The sequence below is a fragment of the Alligator mississippiensis genome, chromosome 5 (genome assembly GCF_030867095.1).
Source record: "Alligator mississippiensis isolate rAllMis1 chromosome 5, rAllMis1, whole genome shotgun sequence".
Classification (NCBI taxonomy): Eukaryota; Metazoa; Chordata; order Crocodylia; family Alligatoridae; genus Alligator; species Alligator mississippiensis.
In genome coordinates this window covers 33,930,025-33,954,847 of record NC_081828.1, presented here as the reverse complement: position 1 = coordinate 33,954,847, position 24,823 = coordinate 33,930,025, and the positions used below count along the sequence as shown (strand labels likewise).

General features: G+C 42.7%; 1 protein-coding gene across 6 annotated transcripts in view; it reads right to left on the bottom strand.

Moving 5' to 3' along the window:
* Positions 1–23: 23 nt before the first annotated feature.
* Positions 24–24,823, bottom strand: part of LOC102575131 (very-long-chain enoyl-CoA reductase) — a 47,268-nt gene continuing 22,468 nt past the window's right edge. For 4 of the 6 annotated variants that reach the window (XM_014599704.3, XM_059728064.1, XM_059728065.1 and 1 more), the window contains 12 exons: positions 23,177–23,227; positions 22,275–22,326; positions 21,717–21,761; positions 19,131–19,234; positions 17,007–17,122; positions 16,785–16,890; positions 8,774–8,846; positions 8,636–8,679; positions 7,553–7,610; positions 2,616–2,704; positions 1,370–1,415; positions 24–1,269 (listed from right to left, as the gene is read on the bottom strand). In XM_014599704.3, the coding sequence (XP_014455190.1) occupies positions 1,142–1,269; positions 1,370–1,415; positions 2,616–2,704; positions 7,553–7,610; positions 8,636–8,679; positions 8,774–8,846; positions 16,785–16,890; positions 17,007–17,122; positions 19,131–19,234; positions 21,717–21,761; positions 22,275–22,326; positions 23,177–23,227 (912 nt within the window). In that variant the 3' untranslated portion in view covers positions 24–1,141. The remainder of the gene's footprint in view (positions 1,270–1,369; positions 1,416–2,615; positions 2,705–7,552; positions 7,611–8,635; positions 8,680–8,773; positions 8,847–16,784; positions 16,891–17,006; positions 17,123–19,130; positions 19,235–21,716; positions 21,762–22,274; positions 22,327–23,176; positions 23,228–24,823) is intronic. The other 2 variants (XM_014599705.3, XM_014599706.3) reach the window with 2 other exon arrangements.

Genomic DNA, 24,823 nt, shown 5'->3' with positions numbered 1-24,823 from the left:
TGCCATAATTATTTTTGATGGGATTCAAAATGTAGGTTTGATTTATTGCATATGTCATTATTACAAATAGCTGCAAAAAATCCTTCTATACATCTTTTATAGATAAATAAATAGTCATGAAACAAAACAGTATATATGTCTTCTATTCATAGATATGTTCTAAAATAGTTTCTTTAAAATGTCAGTAAGACACGATTGCAACAGTTTCTTGAGTAGTTTTGTACAAAACTTTCCCAGGTCACACTGAACACCTTGTGGAAAACAAAACACAGGAAGTTCAAAGTGTATCTGGGTCCTCCTCCCTGGCTTGCAAATGTTGATGGAACTATCATTTTGAGGACTGTTAGGTTAGTGCATTTTGTTTACAAAGTATATTAAAAACTCTTCAGAGAACACTAACACAAAATGTCTAGATAAAAGATCCTTTGGTATCACAATGACTTGTTTTATGAAAACAGGTCAGATAGCATAGCTGCAGAAGAGATTAGATCTTCAAAATCTTCTCTACTAGCCAATGAACAATTTATTGGTAAAGGAACTTTCTAAAAAAGGGATGTTATACCCAAAATTACTTTTGCTTTCAGATTGCCCAGACAACACATACGTTAGAATAATCATCTCAGTCCTCTGTGGTAGTGCTCACCTCTCTATTCCAAGTACATCTTTCCCTTTGTAACTTATGATGCACTTGCCCCCGCACCAATTTCACTCCAGCTGGGGAGACTCAGGAAAGGCAACATGATCGGCACTCTGGTGGAATGCTGCTCCCAAAGCTGGAAATTCCTCACGGCAAGCCTTCTCGCTGCCTCAGATCACTGGTAGAGGAAGACCCAGCTGTTACTGACTGGAAAGCTCTAGGCCAGTTTGGTTATAGTGAGCCATAGGGACCTATGACCATCAATGAAGCAACAGTCATGGCAATTAATCTGGGTTTCAAAAATGCCCCTGAATTTAGACATATTAGGAGGGTTTCAACTGTCTAGAATTTCCCACAGCAATGGAGATCCAGTATGCACTAGAGCCATCTCAGCTTAGTTATTTAAACAAATTCTCCCAATTACTAGCAGTTTTGTCCATAAAAGAAACCCATTAGCTTTTTCTTCCTGTAGTTCCACACAAGCATTCAAATAAGTCTTTCTTCTTATAATAAGAAAGGAATAATTGGCATTCGAAGACTTGGATAATCCTTGAATTCTCGTAGGTAGGTGCAGTGTTTATCTTTTGCCCAAATTGTCATCTGAATAAAGCAAAGCAAAGTAAACAATGCCACTATAAGGAAGAAAGAAAAAGACACCATGTGAATGCCAGGAAAACAACACTCTTCTGTACTGAGGACATACTAGCTAGTTGGGATGAACACGTTACTCACCTGGGACACACTGAGTCATGACAGTGAAGCTGATCCAGGCCCCCACCTGTTTGGCCAAGGAAATTAAAAACATTTCTGGTGATGGAATTTGCATGTATACCTCCTTTCATTGAAAAAAGCCTGTCCTAAGGTAGGTACACAAAGAAGCCACAGTCAAGTGAATCTGTGTCTGTAACCTATATCAAAAAGTACGTGGCAGCCTGTTAGCCTCAAACAAAACTTTCCTCTTTGGCCAGATATAGACATTACACTTTTATTGGTATATAAGTGATTGGAAACCGGTCTATACCCATAACAGAAGTTTGGCACACACCGACTGGTTTAAAAATGGCAGAACCCAGTCTAAGATTTGCCACCCCCACCAAAGGCAAATGTGTATTCTGTTTGCTACCTATCTAAACTATGTTGCTTACAGAAAACTGTGTAACTCAGATCAATTCCATCTCAGGCTTTTTGAATGTCTGTACCTAGCCATATTTTAAACAGTTGTTAATGGGTATGTGACATTTCAGACTGTTCAACATCATTATAGTTTCCTCTCACCCTTTTTTCCATTTATTTTGTATTTCCTGTTCCTATGTCAGTGCTATAGTCTACAGCCAGGGGTACAAATACTGTTTTCATTTTCTCCAGTGAATCCCCACCAGGATTTTGTATAAGTCTGATCTCTGTGGTGCAATGCTGTTTGAAGACAGCCTGAATTTTACCCTTTTGAGAGAGCCTAGGTAACGTCTACACATTGCTTATAGCCCATTAAAGTCTTAAATTATGAGAGATTAAGAGGTGTAAAGACCTCATGCAGCTTCCTTGCACATGAATGAACTTCACTGAAACTACTCTGGGCTTTTTTTTTCCTGATGCTCACTCTATGCATCCCCCCCATTTAAAGAAGACACATGTAGGTGTTATCCTTTAATAGCAAGTCCTATGGTGCTAGGTGAGTGGCAACAGGGGCAGGTGCTAGTGGTTACTGGAAACCCCTAGTCAGACCTACATGGAGGTGATGATTGTATGGTGATCATTTTCAGACAGGCATACAATTTGGCAGCTCCAATCATGACTGATCAGGACAGTTTAGGAAGGGACTAGAAAAGTTGCCTTGAACACAGTCTGTCTCATTACACCTGACTGGAAAACGATATCCAGTGAGATTTTCAGTCCAAATCAATATTAAAATATCCCAATACAAATGAAGCTGCAACCTGCAAAATTAGAAACTTAAAAAATTTTGTTCAAGAACACTTACCTCGTACGTGTAGTTAGGGCAGGATACAAAGAAAAACAGCCACGTGAAAGGATTCTTTGTTGGATATGGGATTTTACGGATTTTGGATCCTACAAATTAAAAAACCCAAAATATAAAAATGCCAACATCTCTACTTACGCTGTAGTTTGCTATAAAGACAATCCACCTTTACCCATCAAAGTGCCTCATAACTGACAGATGGTAAGGCAGGTTTTCCTAAAAATGGAGACCTCTGAATCCAGAAGAGAGATTAGGATACCTGTGAAGGAATGCTTTGGGCATAATGGGCATCTTCACATTTGCTCTGGGAGTAGGGGTGGGGATGGAAATGGAAGGGAGGGGAGGAGTGGGGTTAATTAGAGTGTCTTTTGGAAGCCACTCTAATTAAAGCACCCCCAGCATCTTGTGTATTCAGCATCCCATGCTTCAAAATGGCAGCAGGAGCACTTTAAAGCTTATTTGAGGAGAGTGCTAATTAGTCAGGTGATTAATTTAACTGAGTAGTTACAGCACGTCAGAGCAGGTGTCCTGCACATCTACAGGTACCCCATATAAGATGTTTTGCTGTATTTGTAGCTACCATTCATGATAGCAGCATCCTTGGAAAAGATCACTGGAAATGCTGACTGGCCAGCCCTAGGTTACTCCCAAAAAAAGGTATGTGCACCACCTCTCAGACTTCAAAAATGAACAGTATTTCTGTTCTTATTAGAGAGATTGTCATACAATTACGGATGCAGGTTGTAGATATTAAAGACCAGAATGCACCTAGTCTTTGCACAAAGAGAAGGCAACCCTCCCACTCACACCTCCAAGCACACACAGTTTGTCTAGGAGCCAAGCTAGGTAATGGCTCATATACTCACCTAGTCCAGCTAATGACACCACCACTTGGATCAGGCACTATGGCCTGTTCCAGTGCCACTAACAGGGGCCCATGTCCTGAATGTACAATCTGGCCCTAAGTACAGTATTTCACGGTGTATAAGTAGAGTTTTGAAGCCCAGTTTTTAACCTTAAAATTCAATCTCAACTTGTACATAGATTCACAGATGTTAGGGTCGGAAGGGACCTCAATAGATCATCGAGTCCGACCCCCTGCATAAGCAGGAAAGAGTGCTGGGTCTAGATGACCCGAGCTAGATGCTCATCTAACCTCCTCTTGAAGACCCCCAGGGTAGGGGAGAGCACCACCTCCCTTGGGAGCCTGTTCCAGACCCTGGCCACTCGAACTGTGAAGAAGTTCTTCCTAATGTCCAGTCTAAATCTGCTCTCTGCTAGCTTGTGGCCATTATTTCTTGTAACCCCCGGGGGCGCCTTGGTGAATAAATCCTCACCAATTCCCTTCTGTGCCCCCGTGATGAACTTATAGGCAGCCACAAGGTCGCCTCTCAACCTGCTCTTGCGGAGGCTGAAAAGATCCAGTTTCTCTAGTCTCTCCTCGTAGGGCTTGGTCTGCAGGCCCTTGACCATATGAGTGGCCCTTCTCTGGACCCTCTCCAGGTTATCCGCATCCCTCTTGAATTGCAGCGCCCAGAATTGCACGCAGTACTCCAACTGCGGTCTGACCAGCGCCCGATAGAGGGGAAGTATCACCTCCTTGGATCTATTCGTCATGCATCTGCCGATGCATGATAAAGTGCCATTGGCTTTTCTGATGGCTTCGTCACACTGCCGACTCATGTTCATCTTGGAGTCCACTAGGACTCCAAGATCCCTTTCCACCTCTGTGCCACCCAGCAGGTCATTCCCTAGGCTGTAGGTGTGCTGGACGTTTTTCCTCCCTAGGTGCAGCACTTTGCATTTCTCCTTGTTGAACTGCATTCTGTTGTTTTCTGCCCACTTGTCCAACCTATCCAGGTCTGCTTGCAGCTGTTCCCTGCCCTCCAGCGTGTCCACATCTCCCCATAGCTTTGTGTCATCTGCAAACTTGGACAGAGTACATTTCACTCCCTCGTCCAAGTCACTGATGAAGACATTAAAGAGTATCAGTCCAAGGACCGAGCCCTGCGGGACCCCACTGCCCACACCCTTCCAGGTTGAAACCGATCCATCCACCACGACTCTCTGGGTGCGACCCTCTAGCCAATTCGCCACCCACCGGACTGTGTAGTCATCCACATCACAGCCTCTTAACTTGTTCTCCAGTATGGGGTGGGATACCGTATCGAAGGCCTTCCTGAAGTCTAAGTATACGACATCCACCCCTCCTCCTGTGTCCAGGCGTTTCGTAACCTGGTCATAAAAAGAAACTAGATTGGTCAGGCACAATCTGCCTGCTACGAACCCGTGCTGATTTCCCCTCAGCATAATTTGTCCTGCCGGGCTCTCGCATATGTGAGCCTTGATAATTTTTTCAAAGACTTTGCCAAGGATGGAGGTGAGACTGACAGGTCTATAGTTGCCTGGGTCCTCCTTCCTCCCCTTCTTGAAAATGGGGACCACGTTAGCCCTTTTCCAGTCCTCCGGGACTTGGCCCGTGCACCATGAGCTTTCAAATATTCCCGCCAGCGGCTCTGCAATGATGTCGGCCAGTGCCTTCAGCACCCTCGGATGGAGCTCGTCCAGACCTGCCGACTTAAAGGCATCCAGTTCTTCCAAATGACTCTGCACCATTTCAGGGTCTACGCATGGAAGTCTGGCGCCTTGCTGCTGCCTCTCTACAACCCCAGTGAGAGACTTGTCTTGCCCCTCACTAAGGAACACCGAGGCAAAGAACCCGTTGAGGAGTTCAGCCTTGTCCCCCCTATCTGTCACCAATTGTTTCTGCCCATTTAGTAGGGGTCCTATTCCTCCCTGGGCCTTCCTTTTACTCCCAATATATCTAAAAAACAATTTCTTGTTGTCTTTTACTTGGGTTGCCATCCTCAGCTCCATGGTAGCTTTGGCCTGTCTAACTGCCTCCCTACAAGCATGAGCAGAGGAGGTACATTCATCTTTGGTGATCACTCCCTGTTTCCACTTTTTATGTGCTCCCCTTTTGTCCCTTAGGCTGCCCTGGATTTCTGTGGTCAGCCATGGAAGCCTCCTGGCCCCTTTCCCTCTTTTGCCTCGCTCGGGGATCGTCTTGCTTTGTGCCCGAAGGATCGTTTCCTTAAGGCACAGCCACCCTTCTTGGGCTTCCATCTCTTCAAATCTCCTACTCTGCAGTGCGTCCTTGACTAATCGCCTGAGTTCATTGAAATCAGCTTTCCTAAAGTCTAGCACTTTCACCCTACTAGTTGCCTTACCCACTCGCCGTCTTATGGTGAATTCTATTATTAGGTGATCACTGTCCCCCAGATGGCTACCGATCTGGAGGTCCCCTACCATGTCATCTCCCATTGCCAATACCAGATCCAGTATGGCATTCCCCCTAGTGGGACCATGCACCTCCTGTGTCAGGTGGAGGTCCTGTACACAGGTTAGAAACCTGCGTGAGCAATGCGACTTTGCTGTCTGCGTCTCCCAGCAGATGTCCGGGTAGTTTAGGTCCCCCATGACTACCGCCTCCTTAGCTTTTATGGTCTCCGAGATTTGCCTCAGGAGCCCCAAATCTCTTTCTTCCCCTTGATGTGGGATCTCTTTCTTCCCCAGAAAAATGGGATCGACTTGTACACCACGTCAACCTATACACCAAGAAATATGGTAAGCAAATTTACTGTAAGGTACTGCATAAATGATCTGATTCTTCTGATGTAGTATCATCGTCCCCTGAGAGTGGCACTGGACTCAGCATTTAGCTGGTGTGACCCAGGCAGCACCACTCTCAGGGGATGGGGGCGCACCAGCCAAGCACTAAGCATGGTCTTGTCTGCTGCTAGTGGTGCTGCCAAGTGCCAAGCCTAGTCCTGTCCCCTGTGAGCAGTGCCAGGCTCAGTGCTTGGCTGGCATGGCCGGCCTCAGCACTCAGCAGCACTGCGCGCAGCAGACAGGGATGGGCTTGGCATTCAGCTGGTACAGCCCACGCAGCACTGCTCACAGGAGATGGGGATGGAGTCAGGGATGGGCTCAGTGCTCAGCTGGTGCAACCCTATCCTCTGCGAGTGGTGCTGCCTGGGCCATGCCAGCTGAGTGCTGAGCCTGGCCCCGTCTGCTGTGAGCGATGCTGCCAAGCTCCAATTCTGGCTATGCCAGCCAAGCACTGAGCCCAGTGCCGATCATAAGGGTCGGGGCTGGGCTCAGTGCTCAGCAGTATTGCTAGCAGCACACAGAACCAGGCTTGGTGCTCAGCTGGCATGGCCCAAGCTGCGCTGCTCACAGGGGAGGGGGCCATACCAGCCATCCGCATCCCCTATGAGTGGCGCTGTGGCACATGTCCACTCCCTAGGTGCCTGGCCTGCAGTGAGGGCACACAGGGGCCGGTATAGGTTTACCCCATATTTCTGATCCATAAAGTTAGGTCACCTTATACCAGAGCTTTCCAAACTTTTCATGTTGGTGACACACTTTTTAGACATGCATCATTTCGCAACACAGTAATTCAGTTCCGGGGGAGGGGCCAAGGGAAGCAGACACGAGTAAGGGAGCTCTGAGGTGCCCTTCTGCAAAATTTTCTGCAATTCGCGCGACACCTACACACTGTCGCCGACACACTAATGTGTCGCAGCGCACAGTTTGGAAAGCTCTGCCTTATACACTGGATCTATGAAATTCCTAACTTTGCGGATCAGAAAAATGGGATCGACTTGTACACCACATCAACCTATACACCATGAAATATGGTAAGCAAATTTACTGTAAGGTACTACATAAATGATCTGATTCTTCATTCCATGCATAGTCCATGTTTCCTTAGGGTTCAGTCCTATGAGATACCGAATTCTCTCTTTCAACTAAATTGAAAGAAGCTGAAGATGACGGGTCCCTCAAGGAAGGCTCACTACACCTTAGTGCATTTCATTTCTGAAGTGCTAACTTAATTACATAAAAGTAGAGAACAATAATGCAGCTTTTACCGTCTCTCCTGAGATCACTGAGTGCAACATGGATAGAGAAATTCCCAGCCTCACACAGCTGCAAGAAGAATAGGAATAAGTGAAATGGAAGCATTTTCTTTACTATACTTGAGGCAAGGACTTTTTTTTTTTTTTTTTTTGGGGGGGTGGGGGGGTTGTATCTTTTATTGGCTAAACTGCAGGGTTGAAATAGTTAGACAAGCTTTCTTGATGTTCACCTGAAGACAAATGTCTTGCATTCAAAAGCTTGTCTAACTTTATTCCAACCTTGCAGTTGGTCCAATGAAAAATATCACCCCCAAAAAATCCTTGCATCTTGCATAATTCCTGTACCTTTACAACTACAATGTCACTCTAACACTACCCCTAGTATACTTCTCAGGGTTAATTTACAGAGAATTCTTTAAAATACTTCAGTAGGCTTATAGCAGAATAAACTAAATAGGATTGAAAAAAGGGATCAAAAAAGGATTGAAAAGTGGGGAGAGACTGCCACTGCTGCTGCCTTAGCGAGCCCAGCCCCTGCACAGCCCAGCTGGAGCAGGCAGGAGCAGCTCTGAAGATTTCCCCACCCTCAGGACAGCAGGGAAAGCAGCCACAGCAGGCAGAGGATAGGCAAGAGGGGGAAAGAGGATGTGCTTCTGATGACTGAAGATAAGGGGGATTCTCACCTGCTTTGGAAGGTTTTTTTAAGTCCCCAGAGTCTCCAGCAGCATGGTCCAGTCTGAAAGGGGGTTCAGCAGTGTCACTGCATACCCTCTGGGTCTGCCCCTGACAATACTAGCCACTGATGGGTCTAGGAACCTGTTGATGTATGTAGTTCAACATGGTTCTCTGCACTCACGGTTTCATCTATCAGCTAGATGATCCTGAAACTTTAACTGAACTGAAAATGGTCTTGGTATCCAGGATCAAATCCAAACTGGCAACTCTGTTCCAACTAAAAAAAAATATTACTCTTAGTTCTAAGTCCTGAGCTTTCCAGTAGTAAATGCTTGGCCATCCCATTCTCTTCTCTCCCATTTATACAATTTTAAGAAGTAAAGAAATGTTCATGTCTTATAAGTAAAGTAACTAACCTACCAGAAACATGATCACAGCAATATTTATCTGTTTTTGTCCATAGGCTATAAAAAAAAATATTGAAAAAGCACAGTTAGCACTAATGTACATCCAGTAAGGGAGCTTTACAACAATTCTGAGGGCCATTTTACTACTTACAAGGAGGTGTATAGAGAGGATGATTGATGTAATAAGCCAGCCAAGCAGCAAATCCCCAGTAATATAAGCAGTTCTGAAAAATAAGTAATTTTAATACGTTTTAAATTTTAATAACATAAAGCTATGTCAGCTGACCAGAGTGTAACAAGAAAACAATTCAAGCCTCTAGCCTAGTTATTTCTGCAAGCGTTAGTGATAACAGTCACTAGGGCTGATCTTGCAAGTTTCTGATAACACAATAAAACATGACAGACCAAGTATAGTAAAGTCAGAGCAAATGACAGGAAAGGAGTGCTGCTTTTAGAGTGAAATATCACTTGTTACAGCACACAGACTGCTTGGCTCAGAAACTGTTTTTGAAAACATGGCCCAAAAGCTGAAGATTTTTTTTTTGGTCTAGTAATTTAATGTCAGGGCACACAGTTCAGAGGTGAGGTAGCATAAAGGCCATGTGCTAAGGGAGGAGAGGATTTGGACTGCCAAATACAAAATTAACATCCATTATGAATTTTACATTAAGAACTATTCCCACCTCTCTCCTTGTCCTCCCACCTCCCCTTGCTCTTCTCCTCATCCTTGCCCTCCATATGCAAACATGCTTTAATGTTACCCATCTTAAATAACCATCATTGCCTTTACTACATCTCACTCAGACTATTGTCCCATGTCTCTCTTACCACTGTGACCAGGCTGTCTGCACCCATTTGCTGGAGCTCCTTTCTTTCCATTCCATTCTTGACCTTCCCCAAATCTAGCTTCCAAACTCCACTGAAAATGTCTTCACTAACATTTCTAATGATCTGTTCTTGGCTGAGTTTTAGGACCTGTACTCCTTGGCTGCTTTTAAAGACCTCTCCTTGCTTCTTATAATGTTGTCCTCTATTGGTGTCCTCTATACACCTGGATCTCCTAAGGCAGTATTTCTCAACACATGGGTTGCAAGAATATATGAAAGGGTTGTGAACAAACTTTAAAGATGGATTCTCTTTTAAAGGAGAAAAATGTGGGAAATGTGGCTTTTCCCATGAAGGCTGGCAGAGTTCCAGCCCACAGGTAGCTGCTTGGGGCCCCCCTGCCCCAAGCACCCACCCCCCTGCCCCATACACCTGGGGGCTCAGGCCTGGGAGCTGGGGGCAGCAGACCCCACTCCCACTCTCAGCATCTCCACCCCTCCAGTATGCCTTTCCTTCACTCCCATTCCTTCTCTCCAGCAGGGTTGGCCCAGGGTGCAAACCCTGCTAATTATACCTTTGAACTCAGGAAGGAGAGACCTGCCTGCTGCTGCCACTGTCCCCAGTTGACCAGTGTGCAGGGAGCCTCAAGGCTGCCCATGCCCTGCTCCAGCCAGCGGTTGTGGGGAATAGCTGTGTGAGGTGCTGGGCTCAGCTGGGGGCAGCAGGTGGGTTCCCCCTTCCTGTACTCTGAGGTGTAATTAGCAACTCGGCTGTTTATGATATTTAATAGGATTTAGAGCTGTATGCCACCATCCTGAAAATCTAGCCTATCAGTCTAAAGCAGATGCAGATTTAATCTAAGCATCCATAAACAGAGTTGGAAGAGAATGGGTGGTGAGACACTTAAATCCTTTTATATCCAAATATAAGCAATGTGTATTTTGCAAGCCATCTAAGGGTCTGGACACACGACACAAATACAATACAGCAGGACTGTACTGGTGGCTTGTGGGTCAAGGGGTTAACTCAAAGACCTAAGGGCTCCTGGTCCTACTGCTTCCCCCATTGCTCTCCTGGTGCTGCTACTGCAGTTGCAGGGGGCCCTCTCCCTCCCTCTTCCACTGCCTGCACCTGCCCCTGTCCCACTGTGTGACATGGTACAGTAGGGACACCCACATGGTGCAGCAGAGGGTTTTCATGGCAAGGGCACTCCCACTGCATGGGGGCAGGGGGCACATCACATGGCCCACTCCATGCTGGCCCCCAGCTGCTCAGAAGTTGAGCAACCCTGAAACAGAGTAATCACTTCAGATTTTACTCTGTGGGCATGTCTACACATGCTTTTATGCTGGCTTAAATTTAATGAACAGTAAACTGGGATAGGCCAGTGTCTACATGTGCAGGTGTTAAAGCGCATTAATGCTGTGTGTGGACTGACTTGGGACTAAAGTTAGTCCCAAATCAGTCCACACACACAATGTTACTGTGCAGTAAGACATCTACATGTGTGTTACTGTCCAGTAACTAATTGGGCATAAATGTAATACCTGCATCACGCTCAAGTCAGTGTAAATCACCATATTTACTGCACAGTACAGGCATGTATGTGTAGACGCACTCTTGTACTGTGCAGTAATTTCAGTTACTGCTGTTGCAGATCCTGGCCACTAAGTGGCAAGTGAATGTGATTGCACTAAACACAAACAGCTATCCTGACACACAAACGGCTAGGGGAATAGACACCTGGTATAGTCTAAAGTGTAAGTTTCGCATGTAGTAAAATTACACAGTTTTCATGGGGTAATCTTACCTTGAATGAGTGAGTTATTATGCAGTAAGACTGTGCACCATGCATCTTTATTTTTCCTACACAGTAAAGTTAATTTACTCAACAGTAAAGGTGATATATGTCTTGTACCCAGCGGGAAGAAAGGTCAGATTCAATATTAGATTTATCCATTTCAACAATAACTCTAAGTAGCCAATGGCTGGTTACATTAGGATGACCAGTCAGAGTGCTGTTTTCAATTAACTGACTCTTACAGAGAGAGTACCTTGATTTTTGTGCTCTGCTTTGCCTCTCTGGCCACACTGCTCCATTCTCAATGGCCATGTCTACACAAGATGCTGACTGCACAGTAGTCGAGACTACTGCACAGTACAGTCGTGTGGCAGAAACCATGACGACGACGCTACTGCACAGTAGTCTTGGGCTACTGTGTAGTCAGCATCACAAAAAAGCTGTTTATTGGCACACTGTGCAGTAACATGGTTATTATGCAGTCATTTAGTACTTGTTTATACAAATACTAGACAACTGCACAGTAATGACTGTGCAGTCAGTGTCTGGTGTAGACCTGGCCAATGAGTTCGTAAAGCTAAGGCTATCCCAAGTGGTTAGTGACTCAAATTTTTAGCTACTACCATTCCATGGATTAGAGGGTAAATATGATGGCATCAGAGACACCCTGCCAGGAAACTGCCCTGAGCGGTTGATTTAGATAAGCAGAACTGCCCCCACAAACGGCTACGAAGCACCAGAGGCTGGTGAGCAAAGATAAGAGAAGAAACGCTTGAGAAATACATTCCTCACAGAGTGAATGACTAGGGTTGAGGTAAGGAACTAGAAGATGGAGAAAGGAAAATACAGTGAAGGTGAGATGGGAAAAAAAGCAAAAATATCCAGGTATTATCACTGTGGGGCAGTTAATCTTAAAGTGGCCAGCCTACAGATTGTTTAAAGGGTCACTGTTGAATATTGAAGTTCAACATTCAACCTCATCTTGATGTCCTTATATTGTTTGCAAAAGTCACATTCATTTTAAAATGTTTTCCTGCAAAACAAATGCAAAGAAAATCCTAGCAATAACATAGCTGTGTAGGTGAGTACATGCTGAGGTGGGAGGATGAAAAGAAATGGATTTCAGTTTGAAGGCTTCAGAGGGTTCCTAACTAATTTTAAAATAACTCTGTTAAAGAGCTTTGGCAAACATACTGGTCCTCTGTTATTGCAAATTGAATTTTTTGCTGAATTTAAAGGAATGTAAATTTGCCATCAATGTTCCATACAAATACCACAGGCAGCATGGCGGTTGTTAATGTGCATTTCAAATGCAGCACAGTCTGCCAAGCCTAAAAGTCTCCTGTTAAAGATACACGAGCACAGTAATAAAACCTGCACCTGACCTGAGATAGTCTTGGCACTCACAGCAATTGCTTAATGGCAAAACCATGACCAGCTGTAAGTCCACATCCTCCCAGAAGAGCTATTTGTCATGAGGAGGGAGGCTCTGATACTTGGGCTTTGCTTAAATATACAGACAGTCAAGTGGTACGATAGCAATTACCTACAGACGTGCACTGACACAGCATTTTTAGCAGGAATGCCCAGAGGCAGGGTGTATCTAAGCTCAGCATCTGAAAAGCTATTTGCTGATTGTTGCCAGTCGGTCTGACAATGTGGTTCTTTCAGGAATGACTCTGTGAGGGGTAATACAATGCCACACCCCACAAGAAGGGGTGCACCTTTCAACCTGTATCAAGTGTTATGATTAATTTCAGTTTTCCCTATTGCCATAATTAATGTTTGCACAATGGAAGTCCCCAGAGATCTCAAACAAGACTGAAGCACTATTTTACAAGGTATTGTACAAACATATATTTAGAGGCAGTCACTGCCTCAGACTTAGGGACCAAGAGAAATGGTAGAGAAAAGAAAGTGTTATTATCACTAAGTTACAGATAATGGGGAACTAATGCACAGAGAGATTAAATAACTTCTCCAAAGATGCATATAAATTCTGTAGCAGAACAAGAAGTAGGACTTATGTTGAGGCTCCCAGTCAGGATGAAGTTACTCATTACAATTAGACCATACTCAATCTGTAAAATGCTAAGCGGTGTTAAAGTTAGAACATGCTGTGAACAACTGCATGTTAAGGGTTAATACTGTTTCTTGCCTGCACAGCTCTGACTTGCCACTAGAGGGCTGGTGAGCAGGATGTGGCTAGAAGCCACAATACCTGGGCTATCCCTGCTGTGGGGGCAGAGCTACCCTGGGAGTGGTACATCCTGGGATGCTGGAGGACTGTCTCTGTGGAGCAGACTGAAGTTACCCTAACTCAACCTAGGTAGCATAACCCAGAAGTAACCCTCACCTGAAGTGGCATAACTTTTCAGATGCTCGGAGGACACTTAGCATGAGTTCACATGGATGTTCACGTTTTAAGTGCCCCTAGTATGGTTAAAGTGTAACATGTAACTTCACCCTCAGTGCCTAGCTTCAGTTAATAACCGGCTTACAGCAGGGCTGTCCAACTTCTAGGTGACCAGGAGCCATGGGGCATAGGGCTGCACACTGCATAACTCTACTCCCTGCCCCACTGCTTCACGCACCTGGGTGCTCCACTTCACCTCCAGCTATCTGGCCATGGGTTCCTCCTCAGCACTGCAGGCTGAGCCGCATCTCCCTGCCACCTGGGGCACGGAACGAGGAGCCAGAGGAAGAGGGAGCCTAGAGCCCCTGGCTGCTTCTGCATCTGGAACACTGGCAGAGCAACAGCTGGGTGGGAGCCCAGGGGCCACTATTTAACCCACGGGCTGCACACACCCCACAGGTTGCCAGTTGGACAGCTCTAGCTTACACTATGGCCCAAAATGCACTTAGCACTGTGCAAAATTACAGACTTTGCTCTCAAGGGCTTGTGCTCTTGGAATGGAAACTTACAAAAAGGAAATCTTGCCATAACCCTTGGTGATGTCAGGGGCCAAATCATCTGCCAACAGATTTTAGGGCAGAAAAAATGTTATTGGCAAAGTGTCTTAAACATTAAAATGTAAACAGTTGTAATTATGTGGTAATTAAAGTGAACAAGCACTGGTCAAAGGATATGATTTACCACACAACTACGGCTTGCACTGAAAGAAAAAGACCCAAAGATTCAATCAGCTATTAGATAGAAGTCCCAAAAAGCCCCACTGAAGTGCACGATCTATACAGACGCTGAGCAAGCTGAGTCCAACTGATACGGTTCCTCTTCTGAGCATGCACTGCGCTAAGTGCAGGGGTCCGCTAAGCTGAAAGTAAAGCACTATTTTGGGGTTTTTTCCCCCAAGTCTGCCAGTGGCCCTCATTACCAGCTTAGTCATGGCCAGTTTATACCCAATTTTTCTCATGTCTACACAGTCTTTTAAATTAAATAGCTCTTCCTCTCTAGTATTTACATCCCTTGAAGTATGTATAGAGTACATTCATATGTTCTTTCACCCTTTATTTGCTAAGCTAACCAAGCCAAGCTCTTTTTAAGTTCCTATATAAGACAACCTTATTCTTATTTCCCTGATCATCTCAGGAGTCCTTCTTTGTACCTGTTCCAGTCTGAATTCATCTTTCTTGAATTTGTGTGATCAAAATAGTACACAGCTTTCCAGATAAGATCTCACTGCTGCCTTGCACATTAACACTGATGTTCCTTTATTTCTATTGGAACTACCTCACTTGATGCATCGTAGGAGTGCATTTGCATAGTTTATGAATAAATAACATTAGTGGTTCACATCATTCTGTGGTTGACTGATGTACCCAAATCCTTCTACCACTCTGTCACTTCCAACTAAGAGTTCCTATTTTATAATAGGAATCCTCAAGTGCATGACCTTGTAGTCTGTACTATTGCATTTCATTTAATTTCTTACTACTCTTGTCCTCAGTGTCATCTAGTTCTTCCTGCATGATATTCCAATTTTCCTCTGTATTGATGATGTCTCCCAATTTGTGTAAATTTCATCAGCACATTCTATTTCCTTGTGTCTGGGTCATTAAGATATTAAATTAGAGAGGTCCAAAAACCAGTTATTAAGGAACTCCACCAGAAATCTCCCTCCAACCTGATAGTTACTCTTTTCACTACAGTACATTGTTGTCTCTCCTTTAATTCTTTACCTTACCATTCTTTTTTAATCCCCATTTTAACTCCCTAGATGGCACTGTGAAAAATGGTTTAAAGGTCAGAAGCATCTGCCATGTACCTAATAAATATTATGGAGCCAACTTTACATTTCCTTCACAAAGGAAAGACTGTATTCAGGTGTCCTTTATAGCATGCACTATGACAATGTATAATTAAAATTAATAAATACTGAGCTAAATGTAAATTCACACACCGCCTAGTAGATACGAGAGAGGATTTGGGGGATATTACACGGTGTTGTTTAAGAATGTTACAGAGTTAACATTTGCCCTATTTTAGATTTGAGAGGCTAATATTTTGGGGTCTCCCTCTATGCACCTTATTTTGTGAAGGCAGAATGAAGAAGAAAAAGATTTTTCCAGAGTCATGGCTGAAATCTGGCAACATGGAACAGGAACAGAATCTACTCATCAGCATAATTCATCCACCCTTTCCTGATCAGCCAGATGCCAAGGCTTAACCCTGTCATAGTCGCTGCCAAATTGGCAGCAGCTTTTGGCCAATTAGGCAGCAGTTGTCACAGGGTTAAGCCTCTAGATTTTGGCCAGAGAGCAGGCTCTGTTCCTCCTGCCTGTGTTCCTTCAGATCCCTATGCCTCCATTCAGGCACAGAAACAAATTTCCTTGCTTAAAACCCACACCCCAATTTTGGATGCCTAATTTAGGGGGAAAAGATGTGTGTGATATTTGAGTAAATACAATATAAAATTGTTTTAAAATTTGGTTGCCAATTTTTTGTAATATCCATAGTCCATGCATAACTATGCAGTACGCTGTACTGCTGTGCAGGCACTCGGCAAACAGGGAGAGTGCAAGTTAACTGAGACTCTATTCCCACAGCAGCACTGTTTAATATTAGATTGTGCTTATCTGAGAAAAGAAAGAAAGGCAGAACAGTCATGCTGCTTTTTGCTAGAGAAGCAAAGGTAAATGAATAATCGCCTAGTGGAAAATGAGACTGCAAAGGAAAGAAACTATTATAAAAGGATATTATAAAAAGCAAATTAAAAAAGTTAAAATCTCTATGTGCTTGATTGTACCTCCCCTTAAAATATAAAATTGCTTCTGAAATATTCATGCCTAAAAGAACTGGCTGCCTGTAAAGGGGAACGAATGCTAAAGGTATTACCATCTTGAAAAAACAATGAAGCAAAAGAGTAAAACTAATAGGAGATGCAATGATGTGGTGGCACATAGCTTGCAGTGGGAAAGTTATTATAATAAATCTTTTAAAAGAATTACAGGCTTATGAGTAAGAGTTGTACATTACCACAAAGCCACACCAAAAAAGTTGTGCCAGGGAAGCAGAATAGAGGGTGGCTGGATTAAATTTATAAGAGGATTGTGGTTAGATTTTGTAACAATTTACCTTAACAATATTCCTCAGTGGCATAGTTCCATGGGAAAACCGGTGAACAAATACTGTTTCAATCAACCTTTTGATGTAGTGGAAAGAATGGCAGATACATGCCAAGCTAGAAACAGCAAGACAAAAGCATTTAAGAATGCTAAAAAAACAATTGTGGCAAGACAGTTGGAAAAAACTATCATGTTAGCAGAAATACTGCTCTAGGGCTTTGAAAGAACTTACTTAACTACTGGATGTGGCCTTGATGTAAATCTCTCATCCAGGCCATAGACAAAAGGCATACGGAAATAAAACAGAAAATAGATGAACAATGGTCCTGCGTATTCTATCAAAAATACCTGCAAAAACAGAAAGAAAATAATTAAAAGACTGGGTGGGTCAGTGACTATGCTTTGGTTTCTTTGTGGTTAGCAATATACTATGTTCAGGTCTTCCATTGAGTCAGGTTGGATATTTTTTTGGCACGACATCATTTCAAAATAGAGGTTGAGATTGTTGAAAATACGTATGAATAGCATGCACGTGCATTTTCAGTGATTGTATATAATTACAGTGATTGCATACACAAATGACAAAGTCTGTATGTGTAATTAACAAGGCAGCACATATAATCATGACAAATGTGGATGCATATACATTGATACAACTCCAGCCCTCATCTTGTCTTAGAAAGCTACAAGTAAACCGTACGTTAAAAGAAGAGCCTTTCTTGGAGAATCTCTTCTGGGAAAAAAGAAAGTAGTCTCAAATGATTGAATTTTAATTTAAATATAGATTTCTTAGGAGCATCACTTTGAATTGCTGTTTACTGTGTGTCAGACATTGCTAATTATAGTCATTTCCTAACTGAGGAAAATAGGTTCATATCCTGATTATGGAAAAATAAGGTAAACCTATTGTATTTATATTAATAAAATAACACACACACACAAAGTTTATTCTTCTTCTAATACAGTTAGAATCACTCTTGTCCAAAAAACTATTGAGTTATCATCAGCTGATATAAGTGCATCAGCACTTTTCCTACCAAATTTATAAACCGACTAGATGGGAAAAATTTTGACTTTTTCATTTGATGAAACTAAAATTTTTCTTAAGTTATATCTGAATATTGCAACAGAGTGATGGTGGCCTAAATCAAGTAGCCAACCCCCAGAGCACAGGTGCCAGAGCATGGTATGTGAAGGCATTCTGTTTGGCACATGCACCTCGAGGCAGATGGCAGGGAAGGGGTCAGGGTTGTACAGCCACAGCAAAGATTGGGCCCCTTGTGGTTCCCCTGCCATCCACCCCTGGCACACCAACATCTTACAAGTCAAGGTTGTGGGTATCATTGGGACTCTGCCCAAAAACACTGCCGGCCCCTGGTCTAAATGGAGTTCAATCTTATGAAGTTCTCTGACTTTCATGATGTTTGCCAATACTGCTGTATTACAGTGTACATGAATTCTGCTTTTCAGCTGCTCGTGTTGCAATTGTTGTTTTGGCCTTCTAACATAAGATCCAAATTGAGACTATGAGGATTTATACCTGCTGAATAGTAATTAGATGTCATGACTTTTATTAATTTTCTCTTTGTCATTATATGAATGACTGTAGCTAACAATGACAAATGTGCCTTTAAATTACTAATTAACTTTCCCTTTATGCTGTGACGTTTAAATTAGAGCTAAAGGACAATATGCATATTGCAAAAGTTCTGGAAGCCTGGCACAGAGACACTGGCTACCTGCTTAATGCTACACGATAATATTTCCATGATGGAACTTTCCTTTGAGTTAAGACAGTAGAATATGTGATGTCAGAAGACCTGGACAGCTATTAATATTGTTGATATAACCAGTTTTCACCACCCTGCCATTGCTGTTCTGTCCTCTGCAAACAACAGATGAGTCATTTTATTCTCCTGAGTATTTTTATGGGGGTCAAGGAACTTACTCATTTTTGCAGACTGAACTCCAGGACACCAGAATAAACCTGATTTCTGAGAGGAAAGAACAGAAGTTGTATAATCACTAAGGCCCAGATCCTCACAGGCAGTTAGATGCCTAATTCTACTGAAAACAATGAGAGCTTGATGCCTAAATACTTTTGAGTTCTGTAGTGCCAGTCTACTATGTGCACGCAATCACTGTTGTTTTTCCATAGGGGCCAAACTGCAAGTTTTGCATTACATTCTTTTGTTGGATTCTTTGACTAAATGAACTGTACTGAAAAAGAGCATTTACTGTCTTGTCAGACCAGACAGCAAATGGAAATCCTAAATAAATGGAAACAGAAAGTGATGCAAGAAGTAACTAAGGAAAAACATTAGTTAAAATGGGTCAGATTTGAAGCATCTCTCACCATAGTCCATCCTATTTGAGGCCCTAAATCTTTAAAATACAGTGTAGCAGTTGTGCCAACTGGGAGGTTCTGCAGAATTTCCTCATCCCTCAAGGCTTTTCCCTCTGAGAAAAAGAAGCAGTTAAACACATTTCAGTGAAATTAAAGTAAATTTTTGTAGCACCTTAACCCTAAAGAAACCTTCCACACCACTTGGATCAGTCTGACAGATCCTCTGGCCTGACACACACACTTATTGAGGTGTCCACAAATAAATTCAGAATGTTTCTATTCAACTTGCTTGCTCTTGTATTCAGAACAATAGCAACAAGGAAACTCCATAAAGCATCAGTGACATCTACACCACGAAGAATATCAAGCCCCGACTTCTATAGTCTGCTTAGTCACCTCCCAGCTGCCACGGCAGAGTATGGATAAAAGCCAAGAGCAATGGTTCATTCATTGCATGTTCTTTTGGGTGGGTCAATTTGCATCATTCAAGAACTCCCTAGACTAATATTTCCCAAAACTCATGAGTTTACACCCTGCTGTATTATGGTTGGATACTTTCACCACTGCAGATGCCACCACTGTTCCCCTCAGTCACTGATAGCTACCAATTGCCACAAGTGAGGGGAATGTGCAGTGAGGAAAGTGGCAGTAGCAGCTGAAGTGGGTTGTCACTGACTGCACTGTGATACACTTAGACCTACACCCAAAAGCTTTTGCATCCCTCCAGGGAGCACATCCGCCCAGTTTGGGAAGTGCTGTCCTAGAAAGACCCCATTTGCATGACATTATGCAAACCCCCTGCATAACTTAATTAGTTGCCTCTCATTTCAGTCTAGTGATTCTTGGCAGTTCCACAGTGTTTTGGCTCTTCTGTGGCAACGAGAAGTGATGGGTAGATTCTCTTTACATGGCAATATATATGTTCACTCCTCCTTAAATCCTAGTTTAGTTGTTTACTTGACTTCTTCCGACATAAGAGGTTTGACTTGAGACACGTGCCTGCTTTGGGCTGTGGGTAATCAGGCTTTCTGCTCCTGTACTCAGGGGCATCCTAGGAGATCCAGCTCTCACCTCTGACAAGTTTTCAGCAAGGGTCCCTGGACGTGGCGTGATAATATATACACAACAGCTGGTCAAATCGCGCATTTTCCATGAACTAATCCCAAAATAATGTGATAACCTGTACTATTTTAATAACTTTAAAGGTCTGCATAAAATTTCTGATGCTTAAAACAGGCAAAGAAAAGTAAGTACAAGCTTTTAATTGAACAGTTAGGAAGAATTAACAGATTTTTTTTCAATTACACTTTCTCTTATGCACCAAGGCCATACAACAAGTATTTTCTATTAGGAATACTTAGGACTAAACAAACTGAATCAGCCAGCTGGCATCAGCTGTATCAGCAATTCCTCTATTCACATTAATGTATTTCGCAATGGCTTATCAACCAAGAGAACTGTGACTTCCCACCTGAGACAAAGAATTAAAGTGAACCGATAACTCTAGTGCACAACCCTTAGACAACTAAGTCCCACTCTTTGGTCTATTTCTCTGCAGTTAAGTGAAGGTAATATAAGATTCCATGCTGCTTGTCTCCAAAGTAAAAGTGCTCAATAGTTGAAAATAAATACATTAAAACACAATGTAAACTCTCAAGTTAATTAGATAGTGAGTGCCAGTGCCATGCATTTCCCACAGTACTACCTAATAGGGACTGCTTCGCACACCCCTATTCAATTCAGATTCAGCCTGAATCAGGGACAGCGATTCTATTCACTGTCTCTGATTGAATTCAGAATCCAAATCTGAAGATGCAATGCTGATTCAAAGAATCAGCAATCTGGACATAGACACAGCTTTAAATGTTTTTTCTATATACCTCGAGCTACCAGCATGGCTCGTGAATGCTGCGATGCTGGGGTGGATGGAGCATCCCATAGGACCGCAGGGGGCCCCTCCACGTGCTTGGCAGTCAACCCAGAAGTGGACTGGAAGTACTTCCAGTTCAATTCCAGGTCTGCAAGGGAGTGTGCTGAGGGGCCCTCCATGCTCCCCCGGCTCAGTGATTGGCTGCAGGGGAACCCCGGGTGCCCCCCCCCAGACCCAAGAGGCACCAGTTGCTGAGCTGGGAGGGCGTGCCGGGGGGCCCCCCAGTGCACTCCCTGGAGGACCCGGAAGTGGACTGGAAGTGTGTCTGGTCCACTTCTGGATCTGCTGCCGAGTGCACTGGGGAGTCCCCTGCACTTCTTTGGGACACCCCATGTACCCCAGCATCGCAGCACTCACAAGTCCCTGCTACCTAGAGGTATGTAGAAAAAACATTTAAAGCTGTGTCTATGTCCAAATCTCCGAATCTGTCCAAACCTCTTTGAATCTTGCCAATTTGGAGGGTTCCAATTTGGTTCAAATTCAGAGATTTGGCCACCGAATCAGGCCGAATCTCTGCCAAATTGAATCAGGAATCAAAGTTTCGCACAACCCTACTACCTAGTTAGTAGACTGCCCACCTGCTGTAGAAAATTTGGCCATAGAGCATCCCTCCCTGCAAGTACTCTGTTCATATCTTTATTAATCCAGACTCGATTAATACTTACTAGGCTTAAGTCTTATTGACTGCCTTGCTGGATACCACTGTGGATCTGCAAGACAAAAGAGAAAATACTAAAATAATTCATAAGTTTTGCCTGTGGACTACCTACTGTTTTAATTATGGCAAAAAGAAGAGAAAGTTTTAGCTGGAGATTTTTTATGATTTATGTTTATTATGAAAATCATACAGACAATAGCAAATCTTTGCATAAATTATAGGAGTTTAAAAAAAAAAGAGAACAATTATTATAAAGTTTCAGCTAAGTTAATGTTTATGTTCAGGTTACTTAGCATTAATGCATATATATATATATATATATATATATATATATATATATATATATATATATATATTGCATGTTCTATTAAACTATATCATTTCCCTTTAAATAATATGTACTATTTCAATATAATTTTTTCCCTTATTGTAGCCATCTTCTATAGCCTGTGTAGTCACCTCCTAACTACTACTGCAGATGAGTAAGAGAAGTGATGATTCACTGCACGATCTTTTGGGTGGGTCTTACTCTCACTATATATCCATTCAAAAATATAATACTTACATGACTTATGGAACATCAACCTGATCTCTCTAATTGTAGCATGTGGTTCCACCTAAGCAACAACAAAAAATTATTCATGTAAGTGACATGCTTTGAAGTATGACCATTAGGCACAAGAATACTCTAGTGAACATTTTTCAAGTCACTGTCTCTCAAACTTTCTGAAATACTGCCAAAGTATTTTGGTATTAACATAAACAGGTCAAGCTATTTGTCCTGTAAAAGGAAAAGGGGAGCCTTTCACCTGTAAACTGTGTTTCAAATTCATCTATGTTAGCAGTAATTGAAAATTTTGAAAGCGTGATCATGGTTCGATGGCTTTTGGGTCACTGAGATATAATTGTTACCCACTGGAATACTCAGTGACCTTAGCTGAGAGACTGAGGATTGCATGAATGAATATTCAGAGGGAAGTTTTGTCTCCTGGTCCTAGAATAGGCATGAGGTACTTTATAAGGCAATGTAGGAGAGCTTGCTTGTGCAGATACAATGGTACTCCACCTCCTTACCACATGGATGACTGGTGCCACCTTAGTCGGGGGGCACATGTCCCCACCCCAGCGACCAGTCAGCAACCGGGGGGGGTGGTCCCCCCATGGCAAAACTCACCAACCAGGAAACAGCAGCAGCGCTCCCAGAAGCAGCCGCCGCGCTACATCCGGCACTCCCACTCCCCAGCCAGCACTTGCAGGGGGGACACCAGCACTCCCGCCTGCCCTCCCTGCCCACTGCCTAAGTCAGCCAGGGGGTGCACCAGCGCTCTCAGGGGGTGCATGTGCACCCCTGTGAGCCCCCTACATGTCGCCACTGCCTTACCCATTTCACAATCACTACAATTCCTTAAGGAAAACTAACCTAATCTAAAAAGTCACCTGCCATTTTACCTGTATGTTTTAATTTACCTTATCCAGAAAGCACAGCTGTTTTTTTGTCTTCCAGTCGAGTATTTCCACCTGATAGGAAACAAAATGATGACACTTATTGCTAAGAATGAGACTTCACATATTCCAGTCCAGGGTCAGATACAGGCGTGGGTGAACCAGGTGGCCACTCGGGCCCAAACAGAAAGGGGGCCCCAAAATGGTAACTTTTAAATTATTATTATCATTATCTTTGGAAAAGGGGGGCCCGATACTGAAAGTTTGCCCAGAGCTGCCAGGAGTCTAGGTAAGGTGCTGTTCCAGTCTATTGGCTGTGTTAACATAACTACTTCTGATATACCCAAGGGAAGTTTAATCAGGACCATGTTCTTTAAATCCTCACGTAGATCCTGACTTTTGAAAAATAGTGTCTCCCAACAAGCAAATCTTCTCTTTCTGTGCATTTAGAAATACAAGTGCTTACTTTACTGGTGGACAAGGTTCTTTGAGTAAATCCAATATCTTTTATTAGACCAACTAAAATTTATTTTGCTGTTTTCTCTTCCTGTCAGTACAACAGAAACCACATAGCTATGGGACAGTGTAATGGGAAAAGATTTGACCTGCATAATCCTTATTACTATTGGAAAACTCAGGAAGATGCACCTTAACTTTGACAGAAAAATCATCCTTTTCATTTGTGAACAAAACAGACTGATACGTTGTCACTGAGAGATAATCATGAAATTCAGCCGTACCATTCAATCACTTATCAGATTACACTTTAAATCAGTGCGGTTAGACTCATCTAATCTCGTGAATCAGATGAGTGATTTGGGATGGTCCATGGTCTAGATCTGGCCCACAGGCCATACATTTGACATGCCTGCTTTAAATCAAAAGAACCATGCCTTTTATAGAACCTCCTTAACACAGAGTGATACATTTTAACTAAAATACATTAAATGGTCAGACAAAAACAAATGTAGATGTAGTGTTCCAACAGATTTCTTTATGCATAAAGATGTGCTATTGCTTACCTGGGCACAGCATACCTACCTACCTCAAATATTACCAATTTTTTCCATTTAATTCTGATTTTAAATTTATACCTGACTTCTTTAATCTCTGGTGAAATATCATGCTGCTTCTCATTAATTACTCTGATTTGTTAGTCTTTGCTGAAGTTAACTGGATACTACATTAATACATTCACCCTTCACAATAATTAATTTCTTTTGGGACTTTAATATATCATTGTATATGTGATCCACCCAAAATGATTCATGCAAATTTAAATTGGTGTATCAGTTCTGAAATAAGTTAAGACCCACTCAATTAGGTAAATCTCACTGAGTATATTCAAGAGGAGTAGCCTCACGAGTAGAACTTTCAAATGAGTAAAAAATCAAATCCCAAAGTCACATTTCCCCATTGTATTACATACAACTTCAGCACATTTTGTTCACATTGAAAAATTCTACAGGACTTACAGATATTAAACTATCAGGATTCTACAAGGGTTACCTAAATCAATGCTTAAAATAGCATTCCTCAGAAAATTTCCTCTCTAGATCATTTTTCACCACATTGAAGAATTTAAAAGAAAATTATATTCAGTGTATACAATTACATGGATCAGTTGAAAAAGTTTTATGGGAAAAATAGAATTCTCTGTTAAATTTGATA